At 53.9% G+C, this 12,496-nt stretch overlaps 1 protein-coding gene across 6 annotated transcripts in view; it reads right to left on the reverse strand.

The window, feature by feature from the left end:
- Sfswap (splicing factor SWAP) overlaps positions 1 to 12,496 on the reverse strand; it is a 65,617-nt gene that overhangs the window by 27,210 nt on the left and 25,911 nt on the right. For all 6 annotated transcript variants that reach the window (XM_034637104.2, XM_027952043.2, XM_071615885.1 and 3 more), the window contains 4 exons: positions 3,408 to 3,645; positions 2,366 to 2,497; positions 1,724 to 1,817; positions 895 to 1,063 (listed from right to left, as the gene is read on the reverse strand). In XM_034637104.2, coding sequence (XP_034492995.2) covers positions 895 to 1,063; positions 1,724 to 1,817; positions 2,366 to 2,497; positions 3,408 to 3,645 — 633 coding nt within the window. The remainder of the gene's footprint in view (positions 1 to 894; positions 1,064 to 1,723; positions 1,818 to 2,365; positions 2,498 to 3,407; positions 3,646 to 12,496) is intronic.

The following is a 12,496-nucleotide window of genomic DNA, read 5'->3' on the forward strand; positions in this document are numbered from 1 at the left end:
AGTTGAAGGTGGCCACAACGGGCAAGGGACTAAACACACGTGAGCTTCCTTGGGACAACTGGGTTACCCTGAATGACCACCACCCGCTCCCCACTGCACTGCCCACCCTCCTCCCCACTAGGAACTGCTGTCACTGCGCCTGCCTCTGCATAGCTGTGCTCCAGGCCACGGTCTCTCACAGCCTCCAAGGATGCCTCTGCCTGCATCTCCTTGGGAAGCCACTGAAGGATGAGGCCATCCCCCAGCAGGCCCGGGGCCTCATGGGAGGGGCAAAGCAACGAGCTGGCTGTCCCACTCCAGACCCTGTCTTTGTCCCTGGATGCTGGAGTCACTCAGACACTCTTCATTGGGACAGCAGGCGGCCAGCACATCCCACAGCAGCACCACTGTGAACGGATCCTCTCGATACTCATCAGGGGAACAGCTGCCTCCCCACTTCTGCTACGCGGGGCTCTAGGCAGCCTGCTCCAGCTCTCTCCTGGTCTCCACAGCACCAGCCACTCACACGCATGTGTGTACTGCTGGACCAAAGGCTCCAGGGAGAGAGCAAGGTGACTAAAAGCAAGAGCGCATCGTGCTGCCTGGCAGAGGTACTCAGAGGGCTGCTTTGACCAGGAAAGAAAAGGGGTTTCTCGGTGCAATGGTTTGCAAGCAAATATAATTTCAGAAGTCTGAGGGGGATGACACATTATTTAATAATTCATAAACATTTCCTCTGAATTGCTCCAAACAGGCTGTTAAGCAAATGAATCCCCAGGACTAACTCATGGTTCACAGGACTCCAAACGCCCAGCCAGGAGAACACAACCCAGCAAGCCCCACCCTGGCCTGCGTTCCAGGCCAAGAGGCTCTCCTGCAGCTCAGCGGGGCCTGCGAGCAGCCGCAGCAGCGCACCTTTTACCAGCTTCCCGTCCGCAGCGCTCTTACTGGACGAAGCTTCCTTCTTCCCGCCTGAGCTTCGTCCCCCTGCCTCGCCTGTGTCCTCAGGCACGCCAACCTCCCCGGTCTCGCCTGGCTTTTCAGGAGCAGATTCTGCAGGGGCCTCTTCTGGGGCTGCCACAGCCTGGGGAGAGTGACATCACCACACACCATTACATGGAAACCACATGACATCTGTCAGAACGTGAGGGACATCACACAGTCACATTTTTAGATTTCAAATTTGTACTCGCTACTTTCTGGCACAGTAGGCTGAAGAGGAGTGGAAGGAGCTCCCCCAGTGCACGTGGCAGGGTGCTGCTCTGTCTCATGGACTGGGCCGTGGCACCTGTCCTGTCAGAACCCCACTTTCCCCAGGGCCTGCTGGGAAGCCAGCGTTCTTTCCTGTGAGCAACCTGAGATAAAGGCTGAGAGGAATCTGCAGAAGGCGGGAGGACAGCAAGGCAGTGAGGACGACAGCAGGGGGCTCTGTGAGGAGGGCGGGCCGCGTGGGCCCTGTGCTAGCTCTGGGCAGGCGGTTCTGTTTCACAGGCTCACGCGCAAGCCACGCAGCTCAAGTGCCCGTGCACACTTCCACCTGAGCAGGCAGAAGTAGCACCACCCAAGGCCACAGGGCAAGGAAGCAGGGGCTTTTGTTTGGCACGTGTTGGACACAGGCCCACGGAGAGCTGAGTGGTGGCAGCACAGGAGACACACAGCTGACCAGCACGGGACAGCGAGCACGTAGGGACCGACTTCTGCAGCCCCACGCGGGCTTCACGCTCTTGTCATTCGGGACACGCACCTGTGTGCCTTCACCGCCTTCTTTCTGGAGGAAGAACTGCTTCTTAAACTCATAGTAGGCATTGTACTGGTGCCATGGCTGCAGGAACTCAAATCTGTGAAGAGAACAAACACAGGCCACTCAACACACCGCAGCAGCCTCTCTGAGAACCTGTGTGAGCTGTGGCCTCCTGCTGCTGGACGCAACCAACTCCCACGGGTATCCCATCCATGCCACACGCGAAAGAGCCCGCAGCATAGGCACTACCATGCGGGCACATGGCTCAGGTTCCACCACTGGGGGCCAAGGGACGAGACTGGATTTTATGGAAAGGCTCCTGTCTAGACCCCAGGGCAGGCCCCCCAGCAGAGGGAACCCAGCCTTTCACCTCAGGTGGCACAGACATTTCACTCACTTTAAGTAACTCTCAGTAATTTGACAAGCCAAGAAAAAAAGTCTATCCAAAGACACTGAGCCAAGAAAACGGGAAACTACATGGCTGGATTTTTAGAAGACCTAAATGAAAACCCCAAATCCCATGCACCGAATTTGCTTAGAATTCCTTTCTTTTCTGATGCCGAAGATGGAAGCCAGGTCTCGGGCATGCTAGGCCAGAGTTCCATTGATGAGCTGCAGCCCGATGCTTAAAACTGTACCTCTCACCTCTGGTCATTCTTGGCACGAACGCTGGTCTCAAATTTAAGGCCATTCCTAGCGACGTACTCCGCCAGCTTGTCAATCACAGGCTGAATGTCGGGGGGTGGGGGGATGATGGCGGCCACGGGAGCAAGTGCACTGTGGAGAAAGGCCCGGTAAGTCACACATTCCCCAGCGGCTGCACTGGGCCAGCACTGGTGGCTGAAGGTCCTCTTGGTCTGGGTCTCGCAAGGGGCGCAATAAATACAGGTGTTACAGAGAATACACGCTGAGGGCCCTTGCTCTGAAGATGCTGTGTTCTCCAACCAACAAAGCCAGTGCTCTCACATCACGACCAAGTACCATGGTCTTTGGCGACAAGGAGCTCACTGGGGAGCCAGACACAGAGCGACAGAAACAGGTTTCATTTTCTTCTTAATTAAGGCTTCCCTTCGATGAGGAGCTAACTCTAGCAACAACCAAGAGTACATCACATGCTGCCTTTTTGTTGCTAGCACGACTCGACTCGACCTTTCACCTCCCACTCGACCTCCTCAAGAGGACAGGAACAGGGCCACTCTACAGAAATATGTAGGTGCTGCCTGGAGCCCACGCACCCTTACAAGCTACTAGGGGGCCTCCCTAGAAAGCCACAGTAACATGGCTTGCGAGGGCCTCAGGGTGTGCCCCAGGGCCGCATCACCAACCTCTTGAACCTGCACAGTCTACAAACAGTTGCCGCTCCCAGAGGGACCTGCCTGGTACAGGGCAGACTCTGGGTAAGAGGTGGGTGGGATGCTGCACAAGCCACGAGTGCCTGTGGTCAGCCTTCACCATGAGGCACCTTCTTAACTTCGAGACAGGGCTAGCCTGGAACTTGGATCCTCTCACCTCAGCTTCTAAACCACTGAGATGACAGGCAAGCAGCACCACACTCAGCTTTTTAAGAACTTTTACGTCACGGCATCTTCAACTTTGCAACTTTGGGGTCTGAGTAATGACTATTCAAATCCAGAGGCTTAATCCAGACCAGGGCCCAAACTGAGAACGGAGTGGGAGGTGCATGTACCTTGTGGTGGTGGTGGAGGAGGTGCCGCTGCTCGCTTCGGTTGTGGTTGGGGGAGGTGGTGGTGTGGTCCCAGGAGGCGGCGGGGCAGCTGTCGTCACACTGGGAGAGCTGGACACAGTCACCCCAGCAGGAAGGGTGCTATAGTAAGTGGCCACGTCGATCCCTGGAGGGGGTGGTGCCAGGCAGTAGGTTCCGTCGGGTAACATGTAGTAGCTATAGTACATGGCCGCCACGGGTGCTGCAAAGACGTGTGGGGTGAGGCCGGGAGGGGGGCCAGGAGCACCCTCTGCCCCTCCTCTCACGGCACTGGCCAGGTGATAGCAGACCCCCGCCACCAGGGGAAGGTAAGCAGGCATGAGGACGCCCCAGCTGCGCACTGTGCAGCCCAGGAAAAATTCCCGCTGGCAGCAACTGGTGGCCTTTCCTAGGGGCCTGCCCAGCTGGTCTGCCCTGCTCTGACGCCAACTCCACATTCTCAGGAGAGTCTCTTTTCCACTTAACTGTTCACACTGGAAACAGTCCTGTCTGCAAGCTGACACCTCCATCACCCCTGCACCCCGTGATGGGGCACTGCCATTCATTCAGGTCAACGGCCCTGGGACTGCTCCTGGGCCTCCCTATCATCCACAGATGCACAACAGCTTCCTCCGCACAAAGGCTCACACCCATGGGACTGTAGGCCATTGTGCTAGCCATGAAGAGCCCTGCAGGCTAAAACACCTAATTTTAGAAAATATTCAAAACCAGCAGAAACCAAGAAGACTCAATGATATAGCTGAGAGTCTAGTCCTAATCCTACAGCAGATAAAAAAGGGTTCTCTATATACAGGTTTAATTTCTCCTTCATTAGAAGATGGCATACAGATTTTTTCCAATGAAGTGATTTTGATTTTCACTTTAAATAGCAACATGGTAAGACAAGTCCTCAGAACTTCAGTATGACCGTGGCTGCCACACTGCAGAGGGGCATTGAAGTCCCCAGTCATGAGCAAAGGCTTTCCACCCCAGGCTGGCAAGATGACGCCCCCAGGGCACTCTCTCCCCTGCAGGCCTGGCCCCGCCAGCACCCAGGCTCTGCTCTTCCCTCCACCTTGGCACAGGCACAGTGTCTGTCTGCTCTGAAGCACCCTGGTACTACCAACAGCTCCCAACCACGAAGGACTCACTTTTTATTAAGTAGACACAAACAAACTCCAAAATGTCCCGCTCTGGCTCAGTGCTACACACCAACCACTGTACACAAGAAAGGCACTATCTAAAATTTCAGAATAGGGTGTGTGGTCTCAACGAGCACGTCACACCAATGCCACACAGAGCATTTGCGTCATCTCTGGAGACAGAACAGACAAGACCACATGAACAAGGAGGGGCTGGTGGCGCCTAGGCACTGTTCCGTGGGCACCTGTGAGGGCAGAGACCTTGTCTCTACCATCTCTGAAGCTCTAGCTCTGAGCACACAGCATGTGTTGGTGATACATGGTTCAAACACTGTCAAAGCTAAGCAGGGAGTCCTCCAGCACAGGCGCCCTGAGCAAGGAGGGCGAGTCAGATGCTCCTGCTAGATCCCAGGCCTTGCTCATCTCGGGGAAGGATGAAACACAAGGTTCTGTCCTGGCCAGTCTCCAGCTAAAGCCCAGGTTTGTTTTCAACTGTAGCCACAAGTAAGACCCCTGAAGCCCAAGGGCAAACAGTGGCTGGGACTTAGCTCCCAGGAAGCAGAGTCACAAGCTCTAGCCTGCTGCACTCCTCCATGGCAAAGTGAGTACTGTGCTTCAAACCAAGCACCACGCCTTGAGAACCACCATGCCATCAGTCTGCGTGAGCTTCCGGAACCTCGCAGTGTGCCAACTGAACAAGGCATTAAACACAGCAGTGCTCATGACAAGGCAGGCTCGTGTGACTCAGAGACCCACCAACCTCAGACCTCCGAAGGTGCAGTGAAGACTGCACACAGCTTAGACAGTGCAGCAGGCCTGCAGAAGGGTGAGGGCTGTTTAGGGGAGCAGTCGGGATGGACCCCAGGCTGCGCACTTCTAAGAGAAACCCCAGGCCTGATCCCCACGCTAAAGCCTGCCTAGGACACCTGCAACCCCGAGAGAGACTCACACAGAGGAGGGACAGTCCACACCACCCGCAACTTCTCACCCACATCCTTCGGCTCTCCCCAGCAGCACTGTAACCACCTGCTATGAAGGTGGGCAGGACGTGCGCGGGGAGAGGGTGGCAAGTGGGGGAGGCAGCAGAGCACAGGCCACTGTAATGTGACACTTTCTTCACACCACCCTGGGTGCTGCTCCCCGGTTCTCAATTCACGGACTGTGAGCAACGGGAAGGTTTTAGGGAAGCGGGATGGTTGAAGCCCTGAGTGCCCTCCCTAGAGGCCTGGCCCTGCCCTGGCGCCCTGCCCTGGAGCCCAGCCCCAGGTTGCCCTGCTTCCTCTGTCTTTGGCACAGGCACAGGGCCAACAGGTATCCTTTCCAGACACCTCTGTATACACCCTGTGGTGGCTGGGCACGTCTTGCCCGGAGTGGAGACGACGAGACCTCAGCAGCGTGCACGCTCTGTACACAGCCTGGCTGGCTCAAAGTACTGCTCCAGGCACACTGGAATGATGTTCCCTGCAGACCAGCAGCGAGTGAGGTGTGGCCCTTGTTCCAGAGGCTTCCTGGCCATGGCCTGCAGCAGCAGGGCTGCTCACAAGCCCCTCCCTAGCCACCAGCTGAGCTAGGGCCCAGGGTCCCCCACAGCCAGTCTCCTGAGTGACACCACAGCTTGAGAGGTGCTGGTCCAGACCAAGGAAAGAACAAACCTCAGATCCACAACTGAGGTCCGTGGCCTCACACTGTTACCCAGGCCTGGAACTGCAGGGCTCTCCCTCTACAGCCTCCCAAGTGCTGGGACCACAGGTAAGCGCCAAACTAAGCTGCTTCATGAGAACTGCAAAAACCTACTCCAATGGACCCAAGAGAGAAATTCCAGCAAGTGCCGTATTTTCTAAAGGAAGCACAGTGAGAGGAACAAGCTGCTCAAGGCGCAGTGCACACAGGAGTGCTCGTCGCATGTCTTCCCTAGGCGAGGCCAGAGAAGCCTGCCCCATGACCTCCCAATGCCCCTTGATGGGCTTTTTGAAAAAACTCTGAGCTCAGCCTCTGAGTTCTACGGAGGAAAACACCTTTCATTAGTGAACAGGCACCAGGAAGGCAGCACTGCATAGCTGCTCACGTAGCACCACTGAGCATCTCTCCTTGGAGGCAGCAGACATGTGGCAGCTCACTGCCCATGCCCAGGAACCCACAGCTGTGCACGGTGCTCTGACCCACCCGAAGCCTGTCCCTGTCTCCTGCATCTCAGCCTCCTTTCCTGGATCTGAATCACCTATTCATACACGTCCCGAGCATCTTGAGTTCAATGGCTTTAAATGCCACACTCTTTGACTGCGAAATCCATCTCCAGCTGGAGGTCCTTGGTGTGTGGCCGCCCACTTGGCACTCCTACCTGTCTCAGGTTTGTCTCCACACCCTCTCCCGCAGCTCCTGCCCAGAAATGCCATGCATCCACTTAGCTTGGGCTCCATGATTTCACAGACCCAAGGCTGATGCCCCCACTTGCAGCTCCGCCCTCCTACTGCACAGCCCAGAGCTGACGGAGGCGGGTCACTCCTCGGCCACTGTTTCCTTTCAACCACAGCAAGCCTGTTCCTCGTCTGGGTGGCCCTCTCATGCAGTCCTATCTTCCTTCTCTGTCTCCCCTGACCCCCAACTCCTCTCAGGCTTCCATGAGAACCACCTCGCCAGCTTGCTCTGGACTTTTTTTTAATATTTATTTTTTAATTATAGGTGGATACAATAACTTTATGTGGTGCTGAGGCTCGAACCCAGTACCTCAGGCATGCCAGGCGAGCGCCCTGCCTCTGAGCCCCAGCCCCAGCCCCATGCTCTGGACTTCTTTAGGCCGCCTCTGATCACAAAGGGACTGCCTGACCTGCTGTAACCACCCGCTCCACTGTGCTCAGTCTCACAGCAGTCCCTTTTCTGCAGGGACATGTGCCAGGACCCCAGGGACGCCTGACACTACAGACAGTGCCAAACTCTATGTGGACTCTTCATTCCTGTACATTCACACCTGCGACAGAGCTCGACTTGTAAAGCAGGCGCAGCGGGAGATTAACGCAGAAATCCACAGTGAGACAGAGACCCCAACACTGCGCTGCAGGGGAGGCTCTGACCGGCCCTGTCACTCACTGCCCCGCGCTGCTCGTGCTCAGCCTTCTTGGGGTGTGAGAAGATGCAGCCTGTGAGGAGAGGTAAGCGAGGCCAGGACCCTAGCATCAGGACGCAGCATTAGACCATCTCCTAAGAGTTGTCTGCACACAGGATCTGTGACACCATGACAGAGATCTGGTAACTGAGGCGGCTGTCAAATCACTGCCGGGAGGGTAGCACTGGACACAATGGGCAAAGGGGGCTCACATCCTTGGTGGGAAGCAGAGAAAGGGAAAGGGCCATGGTTTCATCTTGCAATGCAGAATGGTGTGCTACTTAAAACACAGGGATTATTTCTGGAATTTTCCATTAAAGGTTTTTGGACCATGTGTCCCAGAGAAAGTAAAAATGAGAAAAAAGTGTTCATCTGTGTCATCTGTCTGTGTTCTCTGTGGTGTCAGCTCCATGATGGGAGGAGTTGTGCCCGTGCACTCCTGGCACGGTACCCACAGTGCAAACTTGTTCAGCAGATCACAAACGGCACAGGAGAGAATCAGAATGGCAGGCTTCTCAGCAGAGGCAAAGCTACTAGGAGACGGTGCACAGAACAGTCCAGAATCTGAGGGCACATAATTTCCATCCCACAATTCTAGGGCCATCTCACATCTGTCCAGTGAAGACAGGATTAAGGCATCTAGGCTACCTAAGGATAAGGTGTCTTCCACGTACCCTTTGCTGGCAGTTACTGAGGACACACTCTGGCAAAGCACAGGAGCAAACAACAAGAAGGAAACAAAGAGACCAACACTGACACAGAGCAACACGGGGCTGGGGCAGGAGGAGCACAAGTTCAAAGCCAGCCTCAGAAACTCAGCGAGACCTAAACACTTGCAGGTGGCCAGCAATCTGGGCATGCTTAGGGACATCAGAGCCCACAGCACCTGCAGAGGGGCTGCTGACCCAGCAGTGGAGACATGGCCATGGCCTCACACAGACCAGTGAGGAGCAGGATGGACGGGCTGCTCCCACATTTTTCTCTTTTGAATTCTGATCACAAATATACCGGAGCCACACAATAACCAAAAGAGAAAACAGGAGGCATGTGAATTCTGGGTGTGGGTGGCCTGGGGGCAGCATGCACCCCACCTGTCCCTGTGGACCCAGAGGAAGACAGGGAGCCTCACAAGGGTGAGGGAGGGAGCAGGGAGCCTCCCAACAGAAGCTCAGAGACACACAGTGGGAAATGCGTGGAGAGACGGTCAGTGGGCAGTCAGTGGGTGGTGTGTGCCAGACACTCTTAACAAGCACCTGATCTCTGACTTCCAAAGTACAGACACGCAGTAGTGTGGTTAAGTAAAAATCTGAAGTGTCCTTATAATCCAAAGATGATGAGCATCTTATCCTATTTATCACATCTTTGGGTTCAGGCGGAGAGCCAGAGAAAACATTTACTCATATTCCTTTTTAGGGGGTGACTTTGGGCCTATTTGTCCCTCTCTCCCTCTGGCCAGCCAGTATCCATCAAGCAAGGACTTGTCAGCTGCCTGGGACCCTGGACCCAATGCACACAGCTGACAAGGTTGAGTCAACACAGCAAACTCAGATGCTCACGGTGTGTGATTAGAGGAAGAGTTGGCAGAAGGACTCAAGGTGTCATGGCCACAAAGGGGCCAGCTAAAAACATGCCAGGGCTGCGGGTGAGAGGGGCCAGTGTAAAGGCCCTGAGGTCAGGGCTCCCTTAGCACACTATTAAGCATTGAAAGGGTAAGGGACACAGGGGCAGTGAGGTAGAGTGGGAGGGGAGTTTCAACAGCCGTGGAGGGCCAGTTGGCCACAGGAGGGCCTCTGGTTTAACGGATGGAACGCAGAGAGCTTCCAGGAGTACTGATGAGACGGCATTTACTTTCAAGAGCACAGTGTGCTGGCTGTCAGAGGAGGGCAGCACCAAGAGAGAGCTACAGCAGGCCAGGCAGACAGCAGCTGAGGCCCTGAGCATGGGTCCAAAGATATGCAGCTGGACCATATGGAGGGCGAGGCAGGAAGACTCTGGGCCACCTGCACTTTGGCCTGGACAGCTGTTTCCTAAAATGGGAAAGAGTGGGGAGTTTGGGATCCTGCCTTGAGCACCCCAACTTTAAGATGCCCATAACACGTCCAAGGAGCAATGGCAGGAAGGAGGGGGTGGTCAGGACTGGAGATGGAGACTGGTATTGATGAGATGCAGAGTTACTTACCAAAAAGAGAAACCATTACTACAAAAGACAGATTCTTACCAAAACAGATTTCAGATAAAACTTTAAAGTCTGTTGGGCCATTGTGTAAAAAAAAGTAAATAAGTGACAACGGTTAGGCACTGCACAAGGCCTTCAGGTCAGCTGCCCGTGCTGGTGGCAGGCCCTGGGCCTCACCCTCAGGAGGCCCCTGGGGCTGAGTGGCGCTTGGCTGTCTGCATGTGCATCAGTGTGGAGGACAGAGTAGGGGCTGGAAGACATAGATAGCAAATCCTTTTGCTTTTGTGTACCAAGAGGTAAAACAGAGGATGTTATGTAGGAACTTAAATAACAAGAAAAAACATATCCATTTTTTGATGGAACTGAAAATACGATAAAAAAAAGTCACTGATTACGGGATTTCTGGTTAACATGGGTTACTGGCGAGAAGAATGACTTCTGAGATGACAGCTTACTTCACTGGGGTCAGAACCAGTGTCCTTCTCATCCGAATGAAGCAGAGTGAGCTGTGGAAGTTGCTGATTCCCAGGAGCCCAGCAAAGCGACAAGTAGAGGGTGGACGAAGCGGACGTGCGGCTGTAGCCATCCATCCTGGACGCTGAACTGCACACTGTGCTTCTACCGAATCTGAAGCCAGAACCTTCCTTCCTCCCACACACTGCAGGTTTCCTGACACCAGGTCTTGCTAGGCTGCCCAGGCTAGCCTCAAACTCATGATCTTCCTACATCAGCCTCCCAAGTGGCCAGGATGAGTGTGCCACCATGCCTGGACTCACTGCATTTTTTTTAAAAAATAATATTTCAGATGTTGACGAATCTTTATTCATTTATTTATATGTGGTGCCTCACACATGCTAGACAAGCGCTCTACCACTGAGTCACAACCTCAGCTCTGCAGTTTTTTTTTTAAAAAGAGAGAGAATTTTTAAATATTTATTTTTCAGTTTTTGGTGGACACATCTTTTTATTTTATTTTTATGTGGTGCTGAGGATGGAACCCAGCGCCCCGCGCATGCCAGGCAAGCGCGTTACCGCTTGAGCCACATCCCCAGCCCTTTGCAGTTTGTTTTTAAAAGCAAGTTTTTCTAAAAAGCTGGCTGAAATGCTCTTCAACTAGGTCTCGGAAATTTTGAAAGTATTTCTGAAAGTATAGAGAAAGTCAGGGAGTAAAAAATCTCTCCTGGATCCCACAATGACCTTGATTCCCTATTCTCTTCTGTTCTCTGGCCATGCGTGGTTGCAACCCAGGCAAGCATGCTGGGCCTGGGGTAGAGCTCTCGCCCCGCAGCTGTGTCCCTATCATACATAGGTAGAACTCTACAATGCCACCTTTTTTGTTTTTGGTACCAGGGACTGAACTGAGGGGCACTTGACCACTGAGCCACATCCCCAGCTCTATTTTGTATCTTATTTAGAGATGCGGGTCTCATTGCGTTGCTTAGCACCTTGCCGTTGCTGAGGATGATTTTGAACTCATGATCCTCCTGTATCAGCCTCCAGAGCCACTGGGATTACAGGCGTGCGCCACTGTGCCCGGCACAATGCCACCTTTTAATAGTAGGAGCCTGTCCCCATCATGACAGGATGGTCACCCATGGCCAGCCAATGCTCTCCCATGCCACAGGGCACCCAAGAAGATGAGAGCTAACTGGCAACCATACCTTTTCTGCTTTGTTGTAGCTTCCAGACAAGCCGGTGTCTTTAAAAACGTCCCACACGAAGGGAGGCTTGCTTTGACACTCGAGGATGAGCAGGAAGCCTGAAGGACTTCTGCAGGCTGTGAGAACGGCGCCCTTGTAAAGCTGTGAATCTTAATACATGCCCCACCCCCTTCTGGGGCAGGGTCTCACTGTGCTGCCCACGCTGGCCTTGAACTCCTGGGCTCAAGTCATCCTCCTGCCTTGGCCACTAAGAGAAGCCAGGGCACAGCACTTGCTGCTGCATCCAGCAGGGATGAACAGATGTGGAATCCCAGCTGGACATGCTTAAAAGCTTGCATTTTTCTTGGCAAATCTTGCTCCACACCAGGGTAGGGTGTAAGTGGCAGTCTTGGGGGCAGCAGTGCACAGGTGCCTGGAACTGGGCCCTGCCTGGGAGGAATCTTGCCCGAGGACGAGAGAGCAGAGGCACTCTTCTGAAGCAAGGCAGGGTCCAGAAGAAGAGCCCCTCCCTGTCAGAGCACAAGGCCTGCAGGGGCAGCTCTGCACGCCACACTGAGAGCAGAGAAGGCAGCCAGGGGAAACCACCAGGACCAGCTCTGAGCTGCAGATGGGTCTGTAATGATACCAAGCTGGGGCCAGCGGGGCTCCTCACTGCTGTCTACAGCCCACAAGTATAGGTGAATGGTTTTTAATACTTATTTTTTAGTTGTAGTTGGACACGATACCTTAATTAATTAATTAATGTGTTGCTAAGGATTGAACCCAGGGCCTCGCACTTGCTAGGCGAGCGCTCTACTGGGTGGTCTTATTTTTTTTTTTAAATGGTTGGGAAATCAAATAAAATAATATTTCGAAATGTAAAAATGTGAAATTCAAATTTGAGTGTCCATAAAAAAAATCTCCACTGGCACCCAAGCACCCTCACTTGTGACAGCCAGTGGCTGCCTTCAGCCAGAGAGGTAGGCAACACAGGTCTGAGAGGCCACCGGGACACC

The sequence above is a fragment of the Marmota flaviventris genome, chromosome 1 (assembly GCF_047511675.1).
Source record: "Marmota flaviventris isolate mMarFla1 chromosome 1, mMarFla1.hap1, whole genome shotgun sequence".
NCBI lineage: Eukaryota > Metazoa > Chordata > Mammalia > Rodentia > Sciuridae > Marmota > Marmota flaviventris.